The sequence below is a fragment of the Parasteatoda tepidariorum genome, chromosome 10 (assembly GCF_043381705.1).
Source record: "Parasteatoda tepidariorum isolate YZ-2023 chromosome 10, CAS_Ptep_4.0, whole genome shotgun sequence".
In the NCBI taxonomy this organism is placed as follows: Eukaryota; Metazoa; Arthropoda; class Arachnida; order Araneae; family Theridiidae; genus Parasteatoda; species Parasteatoda tepidariorum.
The window spans coordinates 1,765,332-1,791,038 of NC_092213.1; the positions used below are offsets into that span (position 1 = coordinate 1,765,332).

The 25,707-nt window shown below is 30.3% G+C and overlaps 1 protein-coding gene across 1 annotated transcript in view; it reads left to right on the forward strand.

Moving 5' to 3' along the window:
* The window catches only part of LOC107439069 (cleavage and polyadenylation specificity factor subunit 2), a 32,145-nt gene extending 22,515 nt beyond the window's left edge, over window positions 1–9,630 (forward strand). The window contains exons 13-16 of the mRNA XM_043047283.2: window positions 959–1,130; window positions 5,097–5,149; window positions 7,933–8,067; window positions 9,395–9,630. Coding sequence (XP_042903217.1) covers window positions 959–1,130; window positions 5,097–5,149; window positions 7,933–8,067; window positions 9,395–9,487 — 453 coding nt within the window. The 3' untranslated portion in view covers window positions 9,488–9,630. The remainder of the gene's footprint in view (window positions 1–958; window positions 1,131–5,096; window positions 5,150–7,932; window positions 8,068–9,394) is intronic.
* Window positions 9,631–25,707: the final 16,077 nt, after the last annotated feature.

Consider the following 25,707-nt stretch of genomic DNA (forward strand, 5'->3'; position numbering starts at 1 on the left):
AAAACTACAGAATTTTCAAAATTGCGTGTTGAAGTGTAGCAATGACTGCCATAAAAGATCAAAAAGTTATGAATTAAACGCACGATTTATATCTCACAAGTCGTGATGTCTTATTAAATGTATTGAGATTTTAAAAACCATGTGAAAATTAGTAATTATAGCTGCAAAAAAAAGTTAAACATTTCTTGAATTTATAAAAAAGGATCCAAAAAGTGATTACTCATATCCAAAATTCACAAATCGAAGTGTCATGTTAAAAGTATTGGGTTTTTTAAATCCACCTGGAACTTCGTAGTAATAACCGCTGAAAACACAATCGAGAAACAACATAGATCTACTATAGTATCTGGATGAATTAAGCACGTCAAAAAATATTGACTCAAAATTTCTGACAATTTTTATTTTATTTTTTTTAATTTTTCATTGTGTTCAGAAGCTAACGCAGACCGCAGCTCGTGCACTCCTACTTTACTTAGTTTTAACTTTGTGGAAAAGAAAGATAGTTCTTAAAAGTGTCTGTGTTCTGTCTAAACTCATTGAAGGTGTGTAAGGATATAACTAGTCAAACTTGGAACTCCTTTAAAACTTAAGAGGAAAAATTACTTGCATTACCTATTTTAATGTTGAACTATCACATTTTATATTTACTTCTCCATTAATCATTTTTCCTGATTTTTCAATGTTGTATACTCAAGTTTAGTTAACATTGAAAAAAATACGAATACTTCAATTTATTTATTTTTATTTGAATTTATCAGTTGCAAATTTGGATTGAATAAAGTTTTTTTATTACCTTCAAATGTAAAATATGAAACCTGTTTAAATAGCTACCCTCTGTTGTTCAGAAGTCAGTAATAATTATGTCTCTAAAGAAATTACATTGTTATTGGTTTCACTGCCCTGGTTGGGCCTTCTCAAAACAAAATTTCCAGACTATTCAAAATTTATTTACTTTTAGGTCAAACTGAAAGATTCTCTGGTTAGTTCGTTAGATTTTGTTAAGTCCAAAGACGATGTTGAACTTGCTTGGGTGGATGGAGAAATCATAATGGAGGAGGAGGCTGACAAAATAGTTATGAATAACACTGAGAATCCAGAAGAAGATGAAGAAACAGAAGATACAAAAAGAAGTAAATTATTTATTTGTTTTTCATTTTAAGTAATAGTTATTGACTTAAGATAATGAACCGAAATCGACTATTGTTTGTCTCAGCCTACGAACACTCTCCAGGGCTGATTGTGCTCCGGAAAAAAATCCGGAGCTAACCGTGATTCGGAAGTTTCCGGAGATCGAAGGTTCAGACGTTTAAAAAAATCATTGATCACAAAAGTTTCCGGAAATCAAATTTTCAAAGGTGGAACTTAAAGACACAGTTTATTTTATTTGTTTGCAAGGGTGAGCCAGATACTTTATAAGCTTATATTCAAGATTAATATTCATTTTTTATCAGTAAATAGTTATTATAATCATTAACTCAAAAAAGAAAGACATATTTGTAAATTTCAATTACTTCTCCAGATCATCATAGGTATGTGTAAAATTTTAAATGTATTTTAAGTAAACTAAGAAATATTGAGAAAAGGGGAAAAAACCTTGTTTAAATTTTTTTCTTTTTTTTTTTCATTTGAGTTGGACTTACAATCACCCGACTATCTCAATCAAATCGTCTCCATGCGTAGAGCTTAACGGATTGTAAATAAACTATTACATACCCTCCAATATTTGAGATTTTGAAAAGTATATTTCCGTGTGATTTTCAAATAAAGCAGTTTTTCTTTTTAAATAAATATAATATAGATTTAATATAAATTTTATCAGAACTTAAAAACATGACCACTTTACTATCTGACCTTATCTACCTGTTACGACTGGGAGATGTTAAGGTTTTGGCATCGCAATGTATCGCCACTCCAACATCGCTATATTTTGTTGCATCGCAGTGTTTTTGTACGTTAATGGTTTACATTTAGTACTGCGTAAACTCGCAACTAGTAAGTTGCATTTTTTTTTTTCAATGAGCATTGCCTTTTTTATTTCTCAATATTTAAGGACATGGATGTCTGCAAAATAGCGGTTAAGAAACAATAAATGGCTGCATTGATTGTAAAAAAAATCAGCAGTATTTGCACACACACACAATTAAAAGAAAACTATTCCATAACTAAGAAACTCAACAACACTTTGATTCTCAATCACATTCGGATTCATGTAGACAAAGTGATGAGTTGCGATGTATATGAAAGAAGTTAACGATCACTGCACACTTACAGAGGAAAATGATCTTCACGTGAGCTTGCAGTCATCGATGTGCTATTGGGAACAATGCTCAACATTGTGCATGTTGACAACAATGCCATCTATACATCGGGGAATATAGTATTCATCTCAGTAAATCATGATTTCTGGTGCTCCAAACATCTGTGGCGACTTAACTTAATCGTAACTGCGACAGTTACGATTAGTAACTGTCTCTGTCCTTCACCAGAAGAATCCTAACTGCCATTGTAGAATCACGCCCTGCTCTTGTTTCATATTTTCTCTTCTCATACTTAATACTAAAATGTAAAATAAATACTAATTAAATGTAAAACTCAAATCTATTCATCTCCTGAACACAACCAACCACCACGCATCCAATCGGCGATGATTACATAGAATTGATATTTTCCCATGCATTGACTTATTGCCCAGTCCTACTACCTGTTTAAGTTATTTATGTGTAATGGTGAACATTTTTTTTCTTCTGATTTATTAAAATATCACCTTTTCTACCAGTAGAAAAAAAATTTCCTGAAATTACGGAATTCCATTGTAGTTGGCGGGTACCTTATTGTTAACAAACTGTTGATGAGATAGGTTTGATTTATGATCTTTGTTAGGGCAAGCAAGCATATTTTACATATAGACGTGCGAACTCACCCGCATTTTGCTGTAGATTTTTCTGCAAAAGCCAAAGTTGATGTGAGGATATGAACCTCTTTTGCCCGACAACATCATTAGATAAGTAGATAGCAGAGTGAATTTTAGCACAATGGAAGAACTTAGGCAAATACAGCTGCTTTATAAACATATATTTGACACAAATTCAAATTATTTCATGAAAGAACAAGCTAACATACTAACAGCTACGAATCCCATGCCAGAACACGAACTCCTTTCTTAAAAACTTACATTGCAACTTATCAAAACAAAAGGAGAGAGAAAGCTTGACGAAGACTTTTAAACATCGAGATTTGGCATCATCGACCCATTATGAGCTACCGAGCATCTTGCATATATTATTTTACAAGTATGTGAAGAGTTGAATAGTAACTGGCTTCTCCCGTGAGGAAAGCATTCTCTCCTGAGCGTCGTTTGTTAGCACTTTCGATAAACATCAAAATTTATTACATCATCCTGTGACTTAACTAGAGGTAAACAAGGAGCATAGATTCAGCTGATTTGACATTATTAACATTGATATTTCCAACAGAAGTTTTGTTTTCCTTTCTGTAACATTTCATCCCCTGTTTACCAAACTACCAACTGACTGCATGTCCTTTTTTTCCACTCTTCAAAATTCACAATCCTATTTGACGTATAAAACTCACCAGATTCTTCTCCCTTTTCTTTTGTGTGAGTAAATAAATGAGATGTTGTCTGTGCCAAATTTCGAAGCAGACACTTGTGTAAAATTTCTTTCATTCCTATATTTGTGTAATTTTTAATTCAAAATATTTCATTAGAAGTGTCAAGTATGTTGCATAGCTTACCTTTTTTATCCTTCCTGAATTCTTGTTGAGGAATGTTAATTCTGCCAGGTTGGCACGTCTGTAGTGTGTAATAAATTTCATATCTATTTTAGGTAAAGTGTATGACAATTTGCGATTTTTTGGGAGAAAAACAAAATTTTAATGGAATTTTTTTAGCTAGACCTTATTTCCTTAAAATATGTATCTGTTTTTAAAAAACTAATACAGTAGAGTCTCGAAAGTTCGAGTCTCAGAAGTCCGAGGTTCCGCTTAATTCGAGGTGCCAAATTTGATCAGAAAAGTGCAAAAATCAGAAAATCAGAACAAAATCAGAAAAGTGCATGGATGAATCGAGAAATTTTCAAACAATGGTTTCTAGAAACACGGAAGGCATTGAGAAAAAAAAAATTTGCCTTGCAAAGCAATTTTGTTTTTAGATAACGCTCCATCTCATCCGGACGATGATGAGCTACGTTGAGGTGAAATCCGTGCTATATTTTTCCCCGCCAATGTTACAAGTTTGATTCAGCCAATGGATTGGAAAATTTAAAGAAAAAATATCGACACCGTTTGTTACAACATTTAGTTCAGTCTGATGATGAAAGTGTTGCGGATGTTTTGAGGAATGTAAGTCTGAGAGATGTTGTCTACTGGATAGCAGATTCTTGGGAAGAAGTTCAACCTACCACAGTAATTAAATCGTGGAGTGGACTAACTTTCTACCTGAATTGGTTACGCCTATTGAGAAAATTAATGATGATGATAGTGAAACAATTGTTTTGAAAGATTTGGTGAAGGAATTACCAGGCTGCGAAAACACTAATGCAGTTGATCTAAATGAATGGCTAAATAGTGACGACAAGCTGGAAATAACAGACTCAAGTATTATAGAAATGATGGAAGATGAGGAAGAATATGAAACAGAGGAAAACGACTCTCCGTTATCAGGAAAAAAAATATCTCATAGTGAAGGTTCTGCAGCCTTAGAACTAGCCTTAAAATATGTGAAACAGCAAACTGAAGCCACCCCTGCAGATGTTTTGCTTTTGAAGCGTTGGCTGACTATCGCATCAACAAAGAGAAGTAATATACTGACGCAACAAAGAATTGACAATTTTTTTAAATTGTAAAGAATCTTTTACATCATTATACTAAAGAATAAAGGATTTTAAGGTAATATGTTCATTTTATTTAATTTCATTTGTAGTTGTTAAAAATTTTCTATTTTTTCGGAAAATCCGAGTTTTCAGTAATCCGAGGTAGTGTCAGCCCCAATTACCTCGGATTTTCGAGACTCTACTGTACTTATTTCAATGCATGCTTATTTTTTCAAAAATAATATTTGTTTCAATCTATTTCTTTAGGTGAAAGTGAAATAGAAAAAATACCAGTTCTGCAGCCTTTACCTACAAGTCAGGTATGATATAAAACTTAAATGCAATTTTTTTTTTCTCAAATGATAATTTTCCATTTTACTGCTACAAATAAATTAATCTTTTTTATTTTTAAATAAAAATAGCCATCACCTATAAAGATGTAAAATAAAAAAGAAATTTCCGGGCTTCCAAACGGTTCTTCTTTTTTTTTTTAATGTTTTAGTTTTCTTTTGAATGAGTTCTAAAGAAGTGTTTCAACTACGTTAACTGCAAGGCAACTACAATATAGTTCATGTATCTGCAGTGTTTGAAGACATATATATTAAAATTGGTATGGAAACCACTTGACATCTTACCTAGCTTAGCTGGGTTGTTTGTGAGAATGTGGCTCTCTCAAGCTATCCGTATTTCTAGCAATAAGAGAATATAAAATTTGTGATATAGAAACTTGATCCTTCAGTCTTATCTCACATCTGAAGTTTTGCATTAAAATGTTAGTTTTCTAGAAATTTCAAAGGTCAACTGACGCTTGATTTCGTCGTGAGAGAGACCTAATCAAAAGTTCAATTGCAAAACAACTTATTTAAAGAAATATATCAGGGCTCCCACTGTCCTTAAAAACTGCTTAATTTTTATTTTGGAAAATAAAGGCCCTTAAAAGTACTTAATTTTGATACAAGGTTTTTAAAACAAAAATTCATTCTTTTATCACCTAGAATTAGACCATGCATTGAGTGTAAAGCATTTCAGAGAGACAAGAAGGGATGTGTGTGCATTTCCTTTCATTAATGTATTCTGCAATTTGCCTAGAATGATACTCTATGAGGAGAGTGCAGCATTCTAAGAGAAAAGAATAGAGTGTCGACAAGGGGGATACTGATCCTGGAAGAGATGGTGCTTTTTTTGGGGGGGGGACAGTTCTAAGATACCGAAGTAGAAAACCCACACTGACCTTCAAAATTCAAGAAATTCAGTTCTACTGGTAACACATGTGCTTATGAGAACGAAGTAAAACCCTAAGGAAAGAAGTATCAACAACGGAAAAAAACTTTTGAACTAGAATCCGTAAGGAAAACTATTTCCAAAAATCTTGAAGAATAAAATAAATGCAGATAATTTTCACAGTAATAAATAGCTATAGATTTATAATAAGTTTTAACATTTTTAAAAATTCATGATTGTGTTGAAAATTAAACAGGTCTGTAATAAACAGGGGTTGAAAAATCCCAGCCTGGGTTTTTGATGAAAACCCCAAGCTTTTACAAAAATACTTATATTTTTATTCCTGAGTATTAAATGAAAATGAATGATTTGCTACTAACAAGAAAGTAAAATATTTAGTAACTATTTATGACTTGTTTTGTTGCCTTGTAATTGTTTTTTTTAAAGTTTTAGATAGTTACGCTATTATTTTTATTTCATAAGGATAAGCAGATTGTTACTTAAAAATTTAAATCTTCTCAATTAAAAGATGTCTATTATTAATGTCTATTAGAATAAAATTCAATTTAGATTTTAATAGTCATTTTATTCAGTTAACATTGCAACTTAATGCACTTTCTTTTTAAATTTCTTTTCTACTCTACATTGCTTTGAAATTAGTTCATGTTTTTCCTTAGATTGTTTAGTAATATTTTGTGAAAATTCCTTATAAGTTTTGGTCGGAAATAATTTTATGTGAAGCTCATCACAAAAGTAAATTTAACACATTCGCTGTTTAGTAATAATTTCAAAATGGTAGGGTACATGCCATTTTCAATATGTTTTACTTAAAATTTTTCAATATTTTTTTACAGAACTTTACCTTATAAGGTGATATTACAGAATTACTTTATAATAAAAGAATACTACTTTCAGTTTTAAACTGTTCATTTGCGATAAAAATTAAATATCAAATTATAATAATAGTATGGAATAATATAAAGAAAGAAAAAGGATGATATAGAGATATTAATAAATGATGAAAATATAAATAAATTATCAGTATTTATTAGTTAAGGAACCTTATGAATTTTCTAGCCATAGGAATGCCTTGATACCTTTGAAAAGTCGTTTTGGACCCTTTTATTTGTATGTTTCACCTAGAACTAATAAAAAACATTGGTTCATAAATTATAAATCTTCTCAAGCATAATTGTATTTTAATTCTATAAAAAATTTCATAAAAATATTTATTGCATTGAATTTTTAAAAAAAATTAAGTTAAGCCTAATGAAGAAAAATAGTAGAATGATTTAAGTTGCTATTAGTATGGCCCGTTTTTATTTGAAATAGGACTTAATTTAACATGACATAGTTAAGAAAACTACTCCCATACATAAAATTCAACTTATTAATATTAATTATTTTATTATCTACCCTTATAAATGAAACATTTTATTGATAGAAAAGAATTTTTTTGGCGTAATTGAATATTTAGCTAGTTTGGCCCGTAGCTGAAGGTGTGATGCATGTTTGCTAGCGAAATATTAAAACTTGTTGTAATAATTTTTTTCAGTGTTTTTCTCCAATTTCTTTATTTACTTTTAAAAAGAAAACGTATGAAAAAAATTGCAAATCTGTTGCAAAATGTCATTAACCCTTAACAATAGGAAAAAAATTTTTTGAAGGAACCAGCCCTGGTTTGCAAGAATCGCCTAGTCCTACTTTAGCAATTATAATAAAATTGTTTTTTATTTGTTGATTTTTCTTTTAAGAAAGGTGAATAATTGAAAGTTTTCACTTTGTTAAATGAGTTAATATTAAAGAGTGTAGTGACGAGATTTGAAACAATGACTGAAATAATGTGTCACCTCTGTTTTATTAACTTCAATTTTTGTTTCAGATATCTGGTCACCCCACCCTATTTGTCAATGAAGTACTGCTTTCTGATTTTAAGCAAGTTTTGATGAGAAACGGTATAAATGCTGAGTTTGCTGGTGGAGTATTGTACTGTAATGATGTTGTTGCTTTAAAAAGGGTATTCATCCATTTTTCTTTAACATTTCATGAATTCTTTAAATCTAAAGGGAAGGAGAGAAGAAAAACAAAATATCGAAAATTTAAATTCAAAAAAGAAAAAAAGCACTAAAAAGTCCTTTACTGAGGCAGGATTGTCCTAAATGTTATTCTCCAATGTTCTGAATCTTGTTCAAAGTTGCAGAAATTAATATAAAGCAAGTGTGATGTTAATAGTTTATTTAGTTCTGGTGATAAAATCAGAGCATATGCACACCTGGAAAGTCATTGAACAAAATTTGTCATGATTTTAACTATTTTTTTAATAAAGATCATAAAAAGTCATGGGTTATGGTCCCCAAAAAATCTAATTTATAAAATGGAATTTATCCCCCCTTCTAATTTCATAGTGTTCTGATGCTGCAAATGTCTAAATTTGTAGCAAAATCTCCACTCATAGTCTAGTCATGTTCTATTAAAATATAAAATGTTTTTATCAGAAATTATTTTTTTATTAAAAATTATGGTGTTCTTTCAAAAAATGAAAGAACATCATTTCTAGAGTGAATTATATTTTAAACTTCTGTGATTTCAGAATTTTTTTATTTTATCAATTTAGAATTCTAGTTTAGGCTTTTTATTCTACACTTACTTCAAAAAAGAAATAAAACAGCTTTAAATAACTACCTATATCTGGCAGTATTTAATTATTTGCTTTTGTATTTTTTTCAGCTATTTTATTGCTTCAACTTTTTCTTTACTGTGTTTTTTAAGTTTAAAATCAATAAATATGAAGATGCAAAGAATAACATTTTCGTTATACCTATCATTTCAATTAATGTTATTATGATGCTTTATTAAATTTATTGTTGTGTTTTTCTGGAGAAAATAGTAACTTTGGTTAGTCATGAAAAATTCTTAGATTTATTCATGAAAAGTCATGGATATGAAAATCTAAAATGTAGCAGATAACCTGTGAAATAAAACATTTCAATGGTAAGATTACCTCATATCGTTCGTGTGTTTTATGTAAGTTAAATTATATTTTTTTTAATTCAATGAGCTGTTACATGTATTGTCACTTATTAATAAATGTATTTTCAAAAAATATTTGCTGTCTCGCAAAAACTGGTTGAGTCGATTTTAAGAAAGGTGTTTTTGTGCTTGTTTACAAAAGATTACATTTAAATTGATTCGTGAGAATCGAACCAAAAATAGCGCTGTTTTTCACAGCATATTTTGATTGCTATGTTATATTTGTTTTCATTTGTGAAAATGTTACTTATAATTTATTTTATTATTATTATTCATTTACTTTCTTTTATTTACATGTAATTTTTTTTTTCCAGAATGAATCTGGTCATATTGATTTTGAGGGAGTCCTAACAGAAGATTATTTCAGAGTCCGAGAATTATTGTACGAACAGTACGCAATTATATAGTGTATATTTTAGTGTGATTTCCATATCATCATTTGTAATTAGCATCATCATCATTATGATTTTATTTCAGGATGTAAATAGATCAACAATCATTCGTGTTCAAAACTGTATCATCAAATTAAATTATTTTTTATAGTTCTGTCTATATTAGTTATTATTCATTTTTATCCTCATTTTCTGTGTCTTGGCCATAAAAAAAATAAGCATTTTAAAAGTTACTGTTATGTTAGGTGAAAAGCTGTTATAATTACTAATACTGCTGTTGTCTTTTATAAATTAACTGCATGCATATAAACAGCATTAATGAAGGTGCTTATTTGTGCTTGTTGACACACTCATTCCACTAAAGAAATCGAAAATCTTCTTTTTTTCCCCCTATTATTATAGCTTTCTCTCTTTATAACTTCATATTTTAATCAATTATAGCTTTTTTATTAAAAAAATTGTTTTCATCAATTCAATCATTAGTTGAAGCAGAATTTTTTTTTTTTAAATATATATTGATCTTAAGGGATCACTCACTTTCAACGCATGTATGCCATACTCTTATATCACTACCCTTTGTGGTATCACAATTTTTCCATTATTTACTAATTATGTATTTTAACTAATGATTTCAAAGAAATCTGATATCGAAAATCGGGGGGCCGTTCACTAATTGTTACAAGCATATTTACTTGATTTTTTTAAAATTCATTCTGGTAACTCATTATTATTATGAAGAAAAAAATAATGATTTTCCAAATACAAAATTATTAAATTGCAGATTTAGACAAAATTCATTAAGTTTGGGAATCATTTGCTAATCTAAAATTTCTAGGTATGTGTGCAACATTCATGTAAGACATAACATTATGGCATGAAAATATTTATGTCGCCCATTATTTATTAATAATCAGGGATGTGATTCTTTCACGGATTTCCACTTTTTTTTTTCAAATTTTTCTCGCTAATTTCAGCGGAAATTTTTTTTGCACTAGTTAAAATATTTTATGAGGAATTTAGCTTTCCTCGGAGCGAAAGTATTGAAGTCTTCATTCCTCCCTTTGAAGTTTCTCTAAAAATCATTTCCTTGGGATAAAACTGGTTGACCTTTATACAGGGATGAAATTTTTCCGCTTTTTAGCGGATCTTTGCTTTTATCTCTCGAATTTCAGCCTTTTTATCAAAAACTCCGATTCTCTAAACGTTTCGGGGTTGTTTTTTTTTATAAATATCCCGCTTTTTTAAAAAAATTCAGTCGTTGAAATAAAGTAATTATATTTATTTACGGTTTTCAAAGATAAACAGAAAATTCAAACTACGTACTAGCTGCTATCCCTTCCGCATTTTTACTTATTTTAGCTATTTTCTCCGCTTTTACGCACAGGAAATAAGATTTTCTGTATTTTTATCCGTCCCCCGGATAGCTCGTATTTTCGTAATTCAGGCGTGAGGAAGAAGAAAAAATAGAGGTGGAATTGCGGTGAAAATATTTTCTCATTCAATTAATCTTGTAAATTTTTAGTTATTATGTCTAAACAATACAAACAAGCCTTTTAGCAGTCCCAAATCTAGACTCTGCAAATATCTCGATTCTTATTCACGCGATTTTAATATTAATCATCGATTTTCGTATTTACCTGATTTCAAAGTTTCGCATTTTGATTCTTATTTACGCTATTTAAATATCGTACATTATGATTCTTATTTACGAGATATAGAAATCCAATATCTCGTTTTGTATTTATGCATTTTTAAAATCGCGATTTTATTATCAAGCATTGATTTTCGTATTTACCTGATTTAAAAGTTGAACGTTGCGATTCTTATTCAGGCGATTTAAATATCGTACATTGCGATTCTTATTCAGGCGATTTAAATATCGTACATTGCGATTCTTATTCAGGCGATTTAAATATCGTACATTGCGATTCTTTTTTACGAGATTTAAAAATCCAATATCGCTATTTGTATTTAAGCGCTTTTAAAACCCTATGTAGTTATTCGTATTCACGCGATCTTAAAATCCAATGCCGTGATTCGTTTTTGCGATTGTAATATCAAACATTGATTTTCGTATTTATACGTGCTTTAAAAATTAGACATTGGGATTCGTATTCGCGCAATTTTAAATTATGCATCGTGATTCGTATTTACGTGATCTAAAAATTACGCATCATGATTTGTATTTTCGCATTTTTTAAATTCGATATAGAGTTTCATATTCACGTGATTTAAAAACCTCATATCGGGATTCATATTCTCTCAATTTAAAATCATGCATGTGATTCATATTCATACAATTCTAAAATTAATGATCGGGATTTATAATCACATGGTTTACAAGTTTAAAAATAGTTCTTTTTTTGTCAAATTTGTGTGTGTATATATAATTATATATTGATATCTATATATACATATATATTTATTTATTGATATATATTTATTTATGTATACGGGGATCTGTTTATTTTTTGGAAATTTGAGTCCGTTAACGGATCCTTCACAAAATAATTTATCTTTTAATCGGACCCTTCACAAATTTGTTTATCTTCATTATTGTTTTGTTAATCGAATAAACCCTTCCCAGGAAGGGGGGGAGGGAGAAAGACAGGTGTAAACGAACTAAATTTTGTCTTCAGCAGACCCTTCCTCCTTTATTCATCCGAAATTAATATTCAGCAGTATAGGCTAAATACCAAATATTTATGTGTTGCAATAGCTAATTTAGTAGCTGCAATTGCTGTTTATTTTTTAAAATTTAATTTTTTTTTTAATTATAATTTTACACTGTTGAGCATAATCTTGTGCATGTCTTAACAATTTAAAAATTCCTTGAAAAAGTTTTTTGCAATAACGGACCCTATTTGCACAAATTCACAAAAGCGGACCCTGGTTGAAAGAATGTGACTTAACGTTTATTTTATATTCACAAGTTACGAGTAATTTTTTTTACAAAAACGGACCTTTCACAAAATGTCTAGACAGATCCCTGATATTTATATATGTATATATAGATATATAATTATTCATTCAGTCTTGGATTTCCTCTTTTTTACTTTCTGACTACTCTCATCCCTGAATAATACGAGTTAGACGACATGAATAATCTGTAAAAAAGTTAAAATTCGTTCAAGTCTTATTAAAACCCTATATGCGTTCATGTGTTTCACTTTCATGAGTACAATAAATGGCTGAGATCATGATATCCGACAGAGGTCACTAAAGAATTACAGTTGTTGTTTTTAATTTACGTCGCACTAGAGCTGCACAATGGGCTATTGGCGACGGTCTGGGAAACATCCCGGAGGATGATTCGAAGACATGCCATCACAATTTTGATCCTCTGAGGAGGGGATGGCCCCCCGCAAGGAATTACAGTTAAAAATTTCAATATATTAAATTGACAGTAAAGGATAGAAAAGAATGATTTTGAAAACTAAGGTATAGCAGCACAAGTTAAAAACTGTTTAGTGTACAAAATAAACAAGTGTACATGTACACCTTGAATAACTTTAGATCTAATGATCAGATTTTCACGTACTGGGACTCGATCTTAATAGTTCAAAGAGCCTATGTCAAATAAGTTAATGAGTGAACACTATTTAAGCTACACAAATATTTTAGATCAGATAATCTTCGAATAAACATGTTTTTTTTTTTTCAATGGATTTGGATTTTTGATCCTCAATATATAGGGGTAGCCAAAATCTGAAATATTTTTTTTACGTAGGCTTATCTTTGAATAGACGAATTTTATAGGTGTGTGTGCAAAGTTTTCCATTCTCTTAAAACGTCCTCAAGATATGACGTACTGAAAAGGTGAAATAAGCAATGTATTTAGCCAGTCTCCAGTGGCATAAATAACACACAGGCGGTGCGAAGGGGGCTAAAAAAAATTTTTTTATTGCGCATTTAAGTTTTTGACGCGCCAAATCTGAATCAAGGTGTTTTCTCGGTCGTTTTTCCGGTTCTTTATTGCTTTGATTTACCAAAATTCAAATTTTTTTTTAATTCGACAAAATGATGATTCTGGAATTTCAGTAATCACCTATGAAGCTCTTTATGTGTGTCCAGTTTATATGCTTAAGTCTCGACCTATTTAATGCATGCATTTATACGAGCTTCGAAATGAATAATCACTTCTGATGTGCTTTATTTGTGTCAATACTATTTTCTAAATACTCTCTTTCTCTGGATACTATTTCTCCAAGTACATATATCTTAACTAAGTTTTGACTTATTCTCGTTTTTCCAAGTATTTTTTCCTACTGTTTTTTCAGCGCTTATTGCTACACGTTTCCGCATGATTTTGTAAATCCCGTTAGTTTTATTCTTTCATTACTACAGCACTCGAATCGCGCATTTGTCCCGCAGTGGACTGATCGTTAAGACACGGTTCCCAGCAGATCACCGAAGTCAAGTATCACTGGCTGCGGTATTAGTCCTCGTTAAACTGTTCTCGACTAAAGTGCTCGACTTCGCGTGCAGGTCGTCGGGCTACCGAAGCGGGGGTGCCATCCCCTCTGCAGAGGATCAAAATTGTGATGGCATGTCTTCGGATCATCCTCAGGGATGTTTCCCAGACCGTCGCCAATAGCCCATTGTGCAGCTCTAGTGCGACGTAAATGAACAACAACAACGAATCACGCATTTAAATGTGCAATTTATTTGTGTTGATTTCATCACAAATCTAAGAGTCTTATTTTATTTTGTTGTTCTTTCAGCAGTTATTACTACGCTTTTCTAAGATCTTGATATGTTTAATCCGGTATTATAACTTACGATTTCCGAATCGAACATTTTAATCAGCCTTTTTAACGTGCGTTATTGCGCAATTTCATCGTCAATCCAAGTTTGTTTGTTTTTTTCAGTTGCTACTAGTTATCTTCGATATTTTTAATTTAATATTATTATAACACGCAAAATAATTTTTTTTTTTTTTGTTCTGTTTTTGAACTTAGTTTTTAACTTTCAGATTTGAATCCGTTCTAAAGTTAGACATTCATAAAATCTCATATAATTCACGAAATATAAATGTCTCAAAGCAAAAAATATACTGAACTAAATGTTGAATCTTACTTAGAGCTATAACGCGTTCGTTTATTTTAAATCATTTTAGAGTTTATACAATTTCTTTAATTAAAATATTTAATTTGCATTTAAGTAGCTCTATAAAATATTTATCTATTTTTTAGTTTCATTCAAGAACATTCGAGTGAATTTATCTTAAAATAAACATTACTCTTCCCCCTATATTTATAATTATTTTTTCTTCACAAATCTGTTTTTTGAAAAGAATTAATTTGGTATTCTTTAGTTTTGAATTGACTCATTGTTAGTGGCTCAAGGAGAAGACCTCAAATATACTAATTAATTAGTGCAGACGATATTTCAAGTTATAAAATCAGACTCAAAAACATCTGAATGAACATAACTTTTTTTATTTCAACCGCTTCGGGAAATCGGGACCCCATAGTTGGATCTGAAGAGCACTTCTATGTTCATTTTACTTTTTGCGCATGCGAGAACTTTTGTAGTGAATTGAGAAACTTTTGCACACACTTATAAAATTTATTTATCCAATTTAAATACTATACAATAAATAAATTTTAGAATATATTATTATTTTATTTAATAATAGTCAAAAAAATTTGAAATTTAAGGTACGCAATTTTTAATATTTTAAAATATGTAATTTTACATGGCAAAATATCAAATTTGAGCGAAATCGGTTGAATCTGACCTGGGAAATCGAATTTTAAATATACGATATTCTTTAAAATTTTATTTCTCGGGGACTAATCAACCCATTTCGTATTTTGCCATGGAAAATTACATACTTTAAAATATTGCAAAAAAATGATATACCTTGCAATTCAAAACTTTCTCGACTATAATTAAATAAAAAACAAATATATTCCATGATTTATTTTTTGCTTAGAATCATTTTTGGATAAACGATATTTATAAGTATGTGCAAAAAAAAAATTTCAATTCGCTTTAAAAGTTCTCGAGATATGGCGAAATTCACAAAAAGTAAAATGAATATCAAGGGGTTCAAACTTTGAACCACTCCTGCCCAAACTAAAGGAACCCTATATTTTGGGGGGTTAAAAATCCAAATCCGCCGAAAAAAAGGTATGTTCATTCAGAGAAGCATTTTCTTCTTCTTAGCATTTTTGTTTCCTATTATAATTTTTAAAAATTTAAGAGAGAGCGTATTAATAAATCTTGCAACAGTATCCGAGCGCCGTTTGATTACCGGTCCCAACTGCCACTGGCTAATATTTCTAATGATTTATATTAGATTATTACCTCTAAAAGTTTTGTAAGTCAAGACTTCGGTTTATAAATCGGTACGAAAAAACAAGTGCAGTTGAAAAGAAGAGTGTCAACCCTTGTTTTTAAATTTATAATACTGAATTAAGTTACTAAAATTTCTAAATTACATTTTTTATTTGTAATTTTAATTGTTATGTAACTCTTAAATAAATAGAATCNTCCTTCGGTTTATAAATCGGTACGAAAAAACAAGTGCATCGTTTGTGCAGTTGAAAAGAAGAGTGTCAACCCTTGTTTTTAAATTTATAATACTGAATTAAATTACATTTTTTATTTGTAATTTTAATTGTTATGTAACTCTTAAATAAATAGAATCATCAACTTACAATGTGCACTGTCACTTCCTTTAAATGTCCTAATTTATCAATAAATGTTCTGAATTCAAAATTTTGTTAAAATTATCAAGAAGAGCAAATTTCTAAGAAAGACTTTCAAAAAATTTTAAAATTTATTATAATGCCATGTAACAAAATGAATCTTTCATATCGTGTCGAGTATGGTTATTAACTTCCTTTGTTGGTGACTCTTGATTTGATGACATTCTATGTTGTAGAAATCTCTCTTTTGCCTCTTCATCCCTACGTTTTTAAAAGGGAAATCGTCGTATTTTTCTACGACTTAACGATTTTCCGGATTTAGACTATTTTCTTCTCCTTTTTTTATAACAGAAATTTTTGTGCAACTTTTCAAAAAAATTCTTACTTTTTTTTCTCTCCAGTGCAAGTGTCATTAAAACTATCATCAATCGTGTATCTGCGAATCCGTATTTTATTCTATAACCGTCGTTGAACAGCCGACCCCATTTTTTGGGTTTACAACTACCAATGTTTAACTCCGTAGCCTTGTCATTCTGAACCTAATCCAGAAGACGAGGGAATTCCCGGATCAAGTGTTGTGAGAAATTTGCCGTCGTTGAGGACTTTCCGATGGAACTAACCCGCATTTGCGTTACATGGAGAGGGAAACTATGAAAGCCTCTCATGGTTAGCTTGGCGGCTGGGGGACTCTAACCCATGCCATGATCCTCCTATCACTGATTTTACGTCAGCACAGTTGGATGCGGAATTCGTATCGATCAACCCAAAGATTCTACGTCAAGCAGGAGTCGAACCAGCGATCTATGGATGTCTATGATAATTTCTCTACTGTCCACCAGCAGATATAAAAATTTCTCTACTGGGGATAATGCAAGCAAAAAATAAATCTAACATTTGACAAAAGAGATATTTTCAATTGTTGAAATATGACTTTTGAGTATTTTTTTTTAAGTCTTTTTTGAGAAAAATATATATTTAATAATGATTCAGACTCAAAATTTCCAGTGTTTTGTACATATTTTTTGTAATTAAATTTGTTAAAAAAAAATTATAAAATTATTCAAAAAATGAAAGCTAATTTCATTATATTTTATAAGAATACAGAATTTCCCCTCACTTAAACAACGCGTAGGAGTAAACAACAAAGTTACGTGCGAATAGTTGTGCATAAGTTCCTTACTTTAAAAACTCTACAATAATTCGTCTCATAAAATTTAACGGCTATAATGTTTATTATATATTCAAATAAACACGCGAAAATAAAATTATGTCTTATTTATTGCCTTTCTAAAAAAATGGTTTTAAAAAAACTTAATATGATGCCTTACATATATTGCTTAATTAACAAAGTAAGCTGTTATTTGAGTAAAACCTTTAAAAAGAGAATTAATATTACTTTCCTTGTTTTAAGTAACTGGAACGTGATTGCAAACTACTTTCACTTCATCGCTAAAAACTTAAAGAATGAAATAAAATGTAAAAAATCTTTCCTTATGTCTAAATAAAAAGTGAAGTGAGGAAAATATGAAGTGAAATGATTGCAATGAAGTAATTATCGTTTGCGGAAACTCTTTATTTTTATTATTCTTACCTTCTTTTTTTAGTAGGCTTTGTAGAGCTGTAACTTATTTGACAAGTTAAAGGTCGGTCGAAATCACAATACGCACTTGAAAGAGTGGTTGCATTTTCCCTTTCTTTAAATTATTTTATTGGAGTTGTTTTATTTATCTTATCAATTCTAAGTGTTCCTATGAATAATCGTACACTTGGCTTAAGTTCGAAGTCAGACAAATAATTGAAATAAAAAAAACACATAAAAATTTATATATACATTGCATAAAATGAGAATATAAAAATAAAATTAGAAAAATAAACACATTCAGGGTCGCAAATTAATATTTTTGAAAGAAAAAAAGAAAAACGCTCCCTAAGTTTGACGAATCTGGTAAGGAATTACTGTTAAAACATAAAAACCTTTTTGATTGCCAAGTTGGAACTTAAATAATCACCTTTCAACTCTCTCCTGGTCAGGACACATTTCGAAATTCGGCGGAGGCTTATCAAATTTAGATAGCGCTTTTCTTTTTTGCTTGAATATTAATTTAATTGCGACCCAAAATGAGCGACTTTTTTTTGATTGCATGAAATCAAAAAATACGTATTAAAAGTGGTCACTACGGAACACCCAGCATGTACATTTTTGCTCAGCCGATGAGCTAAGTTATTGAATCGTTAGCATTTATTATGGATAAAATAAGATTCGTTTCAAACAATGTGAGAATCTAAATTTGATTATAAAATAAGACAGGCCAGTGGTCGGGGGATAGAGCGTTCCCCTTCCAATGGGATGAACCGGGTTCGAATCCCAGTGATGGCTGGTCGATACGAATTCTTCTACCGGTTCGTACCGACCACAGTGCTGACGTAAAATATCCTCAATGGTAGACGGATCATGGGTTAGAGTCCTCTTGCCCTCAGGAACCGAGGGAGGTTTTCGTGGGTTCCCTCATCATGTAACGCAAATGCGGGTTAGTTCCATCAAAAATTCCTCCACAAAGGTAAATTTCTCTCAATGCTTGATCCGGGTGTTCCCTTGTCTTCTGGATTGGGTTCAAAATGACAAGGCTACGGAATTAACATGAGCAGTCGTAAACCCAAAATTGGGTATGCTATTCAATGGTGGCTATAAAATAAGGTATGCTTTTAAATCATATGGGTGGCTGACAGAATGAAATGTCCACTTAATTTAAACACACATTATTGCAAAACGAGAGTCACTCCTCAGGGAAAGACTGTTAAGAACACGGAATTTAAAAAAATCATCTAAATCATTGGTTCTCAACGGGGGCGATACCGCCCCCCTGGGGGCAGTGGGACTATGCTGAGGGGCGGTGAACTTGTTTTNATGATGCTATTTCTCGCGGCCAATTTTCGTATTTAAGAAATGCCGGCCTCTCAAAGTGCACTCTATAGGATATTTAAAGATGATAGTTCAGCTATACTATACTATTTTATTTACTGTAGCATTATTTGTTTGTAGAGCTGTTCCTGAGCACTATGCTGCAAAACACGAAAAACACACTTGTAGTGCGTTACTTCTGAACCCTGGGTTGAACATTAGAGGCTACAAGTTCGATATGAACTACGATTAAAATAATGCTCAATCAAAATGAAATATTAATTTAGACCGCATATATCGGGAGAGCATCTATTTCTTTGGTGGCGTTAGCATTGTGACGCATAGCTTGAAAATTCTTTTCTCTTTTTTTAGGCTACTCTAAAAACACAGTTTTTACTTTTTTTTAATTTTATTTTTAGCACATATTTTATTCTTTTTAGTTTTGTGACTGTTAATTTATTCATTCCGGAAAATGATCGAAATGTTGAAGGGCGATACATTTTGCTTACACCTTTCAGGAAACAATTGTAACTTACATTAACAGCAGTAACTGTAATTAATCGAACAATAAATTATCAATGTTTTTTTTTTAAATTTACTGTGAATTCTACTTGATGATAAACAAAAAGACTATAATTATGCTGATAATGGTCAGTAAGTGGCGGGAACTTATCATTAGGCATGGAGCATCAGTAAAGATTTGAATGCTCTAACTACTCTGAAAGTAGTTAGACTTTCGGTTTCGATTGACACTAAATTCCTCGACACTAAATCAGGGCTTAAGAGAATAGAAGGGCTAGTTCACTCCTTTGAAGAAACTCTCGATGCGCCAAACCTGCGATTTTCCCCCGTGACGTCTCGCTGGTGCAAAGCGTGAGCTTTTACTTCAAGAACGAAGCGTTCGGTCTAACTAGCTTCAACTAACATTGGAGCATTCCTTTTTATGACATATTCCAAGACATTCTTTGTTTCCTATAATGATTTTTCTCAGTTTTGTCAAGTTAATTACAAAAATTTAAAATTATTTATGAAATGTCAGTTTGTGCGATTGCAACTTATAAAAATTCTGATAGAAATTCCACGTGTTCCCTAAAGTAAATGAACAACTATGTAAAGAATGGCTTCAACATTGCAAACGAAATGACCCAGTTAATATTAAATATGAACGAATATGCAATAAGCATTTCTTAAAACAAGATTATGAAAATGATATGAGAAATCGTTTGCTTGGATTGCCGATTAGACTGATTTTAAAATTGCTCTAACTCTACCAAGTGCTCTCTTATCTAAGGGAGGATTAATTGTTCCTTCAGCAGCATGGATGGAAGTGCGTCAGGAATTTGAGAACATTTTTCAAAGTGTGCATGGGACAGAATATCAAAAAGTGTCATCAACGAACTTATAAATGAATTAGAGGGACGATATCCCGCAGTGAATAAAACAGCAATACGCTTATTTTGCATTTCAGAACTTTTATAAGAATTCGCCATCTAAATTCAAACCACCCAGCTACTTCAAAAAAATTAAAAAGTCAAAGAAAATAAAAACTGAAATGAAAAGTATAGATAATTAATAGTTAAAATTCTAGTTTCATAACGTAGTTTTTAATGTAGTTACTCTAAATATTTATTATTTTTTTAAATTATAGTGTAATTTTTTTTAATATAATTATATTCTTTTAAATTTAAATATCTATAAGCAATTGCAAAATTTCTAATATTTTTATGAACCTAAATTATTATTTTGTCAGAATAATTAGCATTTAAGGTTGTTGTTTCCTAATGATTAAGTATAAACAAATTGCCATTAGCAGCATATTTTAAAATCAAGATTCTAAATCTAACCTAACTTTACAAATTATTGTTATCGAACAATATGTAGCTAAAAAAGTGTCGATATATGCATTAAATTACTGAAAAGTTAAAACTGAAAATTTTAAAATAAAGTATTTATAGCGTCATTAACGGCAACTAGTAAAATATTTTTATTAGTTTAAAATGGTATTCAATTTAATATTTTGGCCAAGATAATTTTTTTAAACTATGTGTTTGAAAGGAAATATGTTATTTGCATAAAGTTTGCAAGCTAATATCAAGGAAAAGTCGAACTTATTTTTACAGAGAGAATGATACTAGGTTTTCATAATATCTTTGCTTGCCATCTCCGAGATCTGAGTGCAACGTGACGTCATGAGGAGGGAAATCTTAGCTTCAGCTCTAAGAGCGGAATGAACTAGCCCTTCTATTTTCTTTAGCCCTGCCCTAAATTCCTCGAAGCTGGCAATATATTCCGCTTATAGAGGTAAAAAAACGTTTTAAAAACTTATTCTGTTATCCGTCAAAGAGTTCCAGACGAGATTTGAAAACTCTAGTCCGAAAAGTGGCCAGTATTGAGATAAATTCTGATTAGAATAATTAAAACTTGTATGTAAATACTCAATACGTGCTCCAGTAGAAATTTCAGAGCTCTATATGGTCAGAAAGAGGTAGAAATGTCGATTGTAACATTCCTTCCGCACAGACAAGACAGCGAATTAATGGAAACGTAATAATCCAAATTAATTTATCTTTAAAATGCTGCTTACAGAACTACAGTCCTGCAGCATCGTATTGTAATAATTTTTTGAGAGAAATCAATTTCTTAAGCTTTGAAAAAGATTTTCCCCCCTACTTAATACAATTTTTTCTGCTCTGTAGCGGAAAAAGGAAATAAATAAAAAGGTCCACCCTAATGCTTGTCCCTTGAAGCAGAATCACGCTGTTATTTTGATTGACAGACTGCCAAATTATGTCTTAATTCTAACGAAGACGCTGAAAAGATTTAAAGCACTTGAATTGAAAAAGAAGAGTGAAGAAATAAAATGAGCAAAAAACAAATTCGCCCGAAATTGACGTTATTCAAAGTTAAAAAAACAGTAAGTGTAAAATAACCTTAACCCCACCCGACCTAAATCATTTCCTGCAAGTTTAAGATTGTTTTTCTTTCATATATATTTCGTCCTTATGCGAGGCAGATATAAAAATGCAGTACTTGTTTTTATAAACAATTGAGTTGAAACATGCCTATTTTTTTTATAAAGAAAATAATTTATTTTAATAGTAATAAATAATTTTTGCTAAAACTGACTGCGGAATAAAACGCCAGAATAAACAATGTAATAGTTAGTTCGAGAATTATTAACTGTTAGGAAAACAATACTATGCTTAGTCGATCCGCCGAAATGCAACTGCGGAGATGCTGAAAAAGTCATTTTTATCTGTGAACTTAACCCCGATTTTGCTTCGAAATTCGAATTTACTCGAAAGTTATTGCAAATGTATATGCCTTTTCGAGACTTTTTTTTTCTTCTTTTTCCTTTTTATTTTGAACTAGCTGAATACCAGTTCTTCGGTGAATAAAAAATAAATAAAGGATCAATAAATCAGTAGTGAGAAACACTACGAAATCATGCTCATAACTGAAAAGCATATACCGACGCAGTTAAATAGCTTGGTAGAAGAACCTAGTAAGTGACATTTTTAGGGCAATTAATGAATCACTGCTTTTAACTTCCTTTAAATTTTAATATAGCTAATCACATACATTTTTAGTGTGCTAACATGATTTTTATTTCGAATTAGGCAATAAGGTTTTAATTTTTAGGTGATAAGGTTTTATTTAAAATTAGGAACAATAAAACAAGAATTATTAGATCCGCATTCTACTAAATGGGTAATACAATAGTTCGGATGCAAAATTTTTTTCATTCTGAAAATGACACTTACCCGCTTCTTCCACCAAATTTTCAATTAATACAGCTAAAATAATTTCACCTATTGCCCTTTCTCTATTATTTATTGCCCTTATCCGTGGCTTTACGTTATTGAAGTAAGCAAAACTTTTTTTTTTTGGTAGTTTATCCAATTAGAATAAAGATAAAATGTATTTAGCAACATTTGGCATGATGCTATTTCTCGCGGCCAATCCATAATAGTCAAAATTTACCTCGATCAAATAATTTTCTCAGGTACATATCCCTTTCGAAGGGCGTAAAACACTTCTTTCTACATAAATGATCGGTATTCAAACTGCTTCGTATTGGTTCGGTTTTAATCATCACCAAATACATCATTAGAATATTTTAAACATATATTAATATATTTGGTACTTATTGCATAACCCTTCAACTTTAAGTATTGTGAAAAATATATTTGTCAGCGACAGCCAACTAAAGCCGATTTTTTTTTTAAATTTAAAAAATAGAATTCTTATTAAAACTTAATAAGGATTTTGGAGCGTAGCCTTTTCTCTATCGAACCTTTAATTTACTGTTAAAATATTTATTCGTAGAAGAACAAAGTTCTTTTAATTCTTATTCATTAAAATATTAATAAATTATCTTTGCTACCACTAGAAAAAATATTTTCTGAAACTATGGGAAACTCGTTGTAGAGCCCTTATCAAAACTGCTCCTATTCTTTTATTTCAATATATGACCTAAATTAATTAAGCATCATTGACGTCAATAATATATATGTAACATAAAAAGCTTCAAGTAATCTTTTTATGTTATTCTTTTCTGTAAATCCTTTTATTTTATTTTATTATTCTAATCGAAATACTTTCTCACACTTTTAAATTCACATCCTGTCCTAAAATCTATTTTTGACTCAACTAAGCATTAATTGAAATCAGGACATTTTTCCCGTTAATCTTCGTGGGAATCACTCGACCTATTTCATAAACCAATAGTAATTACTAAGATTTCCATCTTTTCCCTAAATGGAGACACTTTCGGATTTACTTTGCATGATTTTTCCTAACATATAACCGAGGAGCGCAACTTTTCTTGTACACACTCTCATGACTGCTCTGTCTAATAATTAATAAATAAATTTTGTACCCTCCTTCCCGGCCTATATATATATATATACAACAATTCTCATTATTGCGCATAAGCTGCAAGTTCACAATATTCATTAATTGCGCATAAGCTGCAAGTAAACAGAACTCATTAGATAAGTTCAAAATGAAGATAAAACAAAGGAAAATTATAGACATATGAAAGAAAAGAAAAAAAGGGGGGGGGGAGTAAAAATGAAAAAAAATAACAAACTGATAAAAAAAAAGAAGAAAAAAAAAGGATGAAATTTTTTAAAAAACCGGAAAATAAAAGATATAATCTTTTCATCAGCCCACACGATTATATCCGCAAAAAAGAGTGCTTTCTAATATTGTATCAATATAGCCAAAGCAAAATATATTAATACAATAATGTGAGGAGCACTCAAAAAATTTTTTTTGCAAAAATTACAATAAGTAAAATAGAAGACAGTAAAAATAACACGTAAAAACAGAAAATAAAATGAAATAAAAAGAAAAAACAGTATAATACGAAATTTATAAAGCGAGTAGCGAAATAAGATATACTTACATGAGCGGGAAATTTTTCAAGAATGATTTAAAAATATTTTCGCAACAAGATTGCCAGATTACAAAATATGAAAACAAAAGCGCAAATTGAGTGTAACTAGAGAAATTTATAGTGCCGTTCTTACTGCATTGCTGAAGTGATTTGTTATGCAGTGCATTGATTTGTTAGTTACCAAGGATGGGCCCGAAGTGGATGTGCGCAAGGTAATATTATACTGGATAATTTAAAAAATTGACCATAAGTAATTTTAGAAAATAAATATTTATTTAAGAAACAATATAAAATAGAAAAGAGAAACATAAATTGCCTGTTTTGTAATTAATTTTAGCCACGGATATGCCCGAAATGGATTTGCACATGGAAAAATTATATAAATTATCAAAGAAAAGAAATTTTAGTAGATAATTTTAACACGGATTTGCCCGAAATGGATTTGCACATGGAAAAATTAATAAAGAAATTTTTAGTAAATAATTTTACGCACGGATTTGCCCGAATTGGATTTGCACATGGAAAAATTAATAAAATTAACAAAGAAAAATTATTTTAGTAGATAATTTTAGTAGATAATTTTAGCCACGGATTTGCCCGAAATGGATTTGCACATGGAAAAATTTTATAAATTAATAAAGAAATTTTTAATAAATAATTTTAATCACGGATTTGCCCAAAATGGATTTGCGCATGGAAAATTATAAAAATTAACAAAGAAAACATTTTTAATAGATAATTATAGCCACGGATTGGCCCGAAATGAATTTGCACATGGAAATATTATATAAATTAACAAAGGAAATTTTTAGCAAAGGAATTTCTAAGTAAATAAGTTTGACCACGGATTTGCCTGAAATGGATTTGCACATGGAAAAATTATACATATTAACAAAGAAATTATTTAGTAAACAATTTTGGCAACGGATTTACCCGAAATGGATTTGCACGTGGGAAAATTATATAAATTAACAAAGAAAATGTTTAGTAAATATGTCCACAAAATTATACGATTAATTCAATGATTTTATATAAAATTTTATTACTTTAGTTGGGTATCCATTGTTTTTTATCAAATTTTGAAAGAGTTTATCGATTTGTTTTTTGGATAAATAAATATTACTACATATTCTTTTAATTCTGTTCATTTCATTAAAAGTGGTATTTAAATAGATGCTCCTAGAAACATTAGAATTCCAAGTAACTAGTTTATTAATATTAAAATTAAAATCATTTCTTTTATCGTATAAATCAACAAAGCAGATATTTTCAA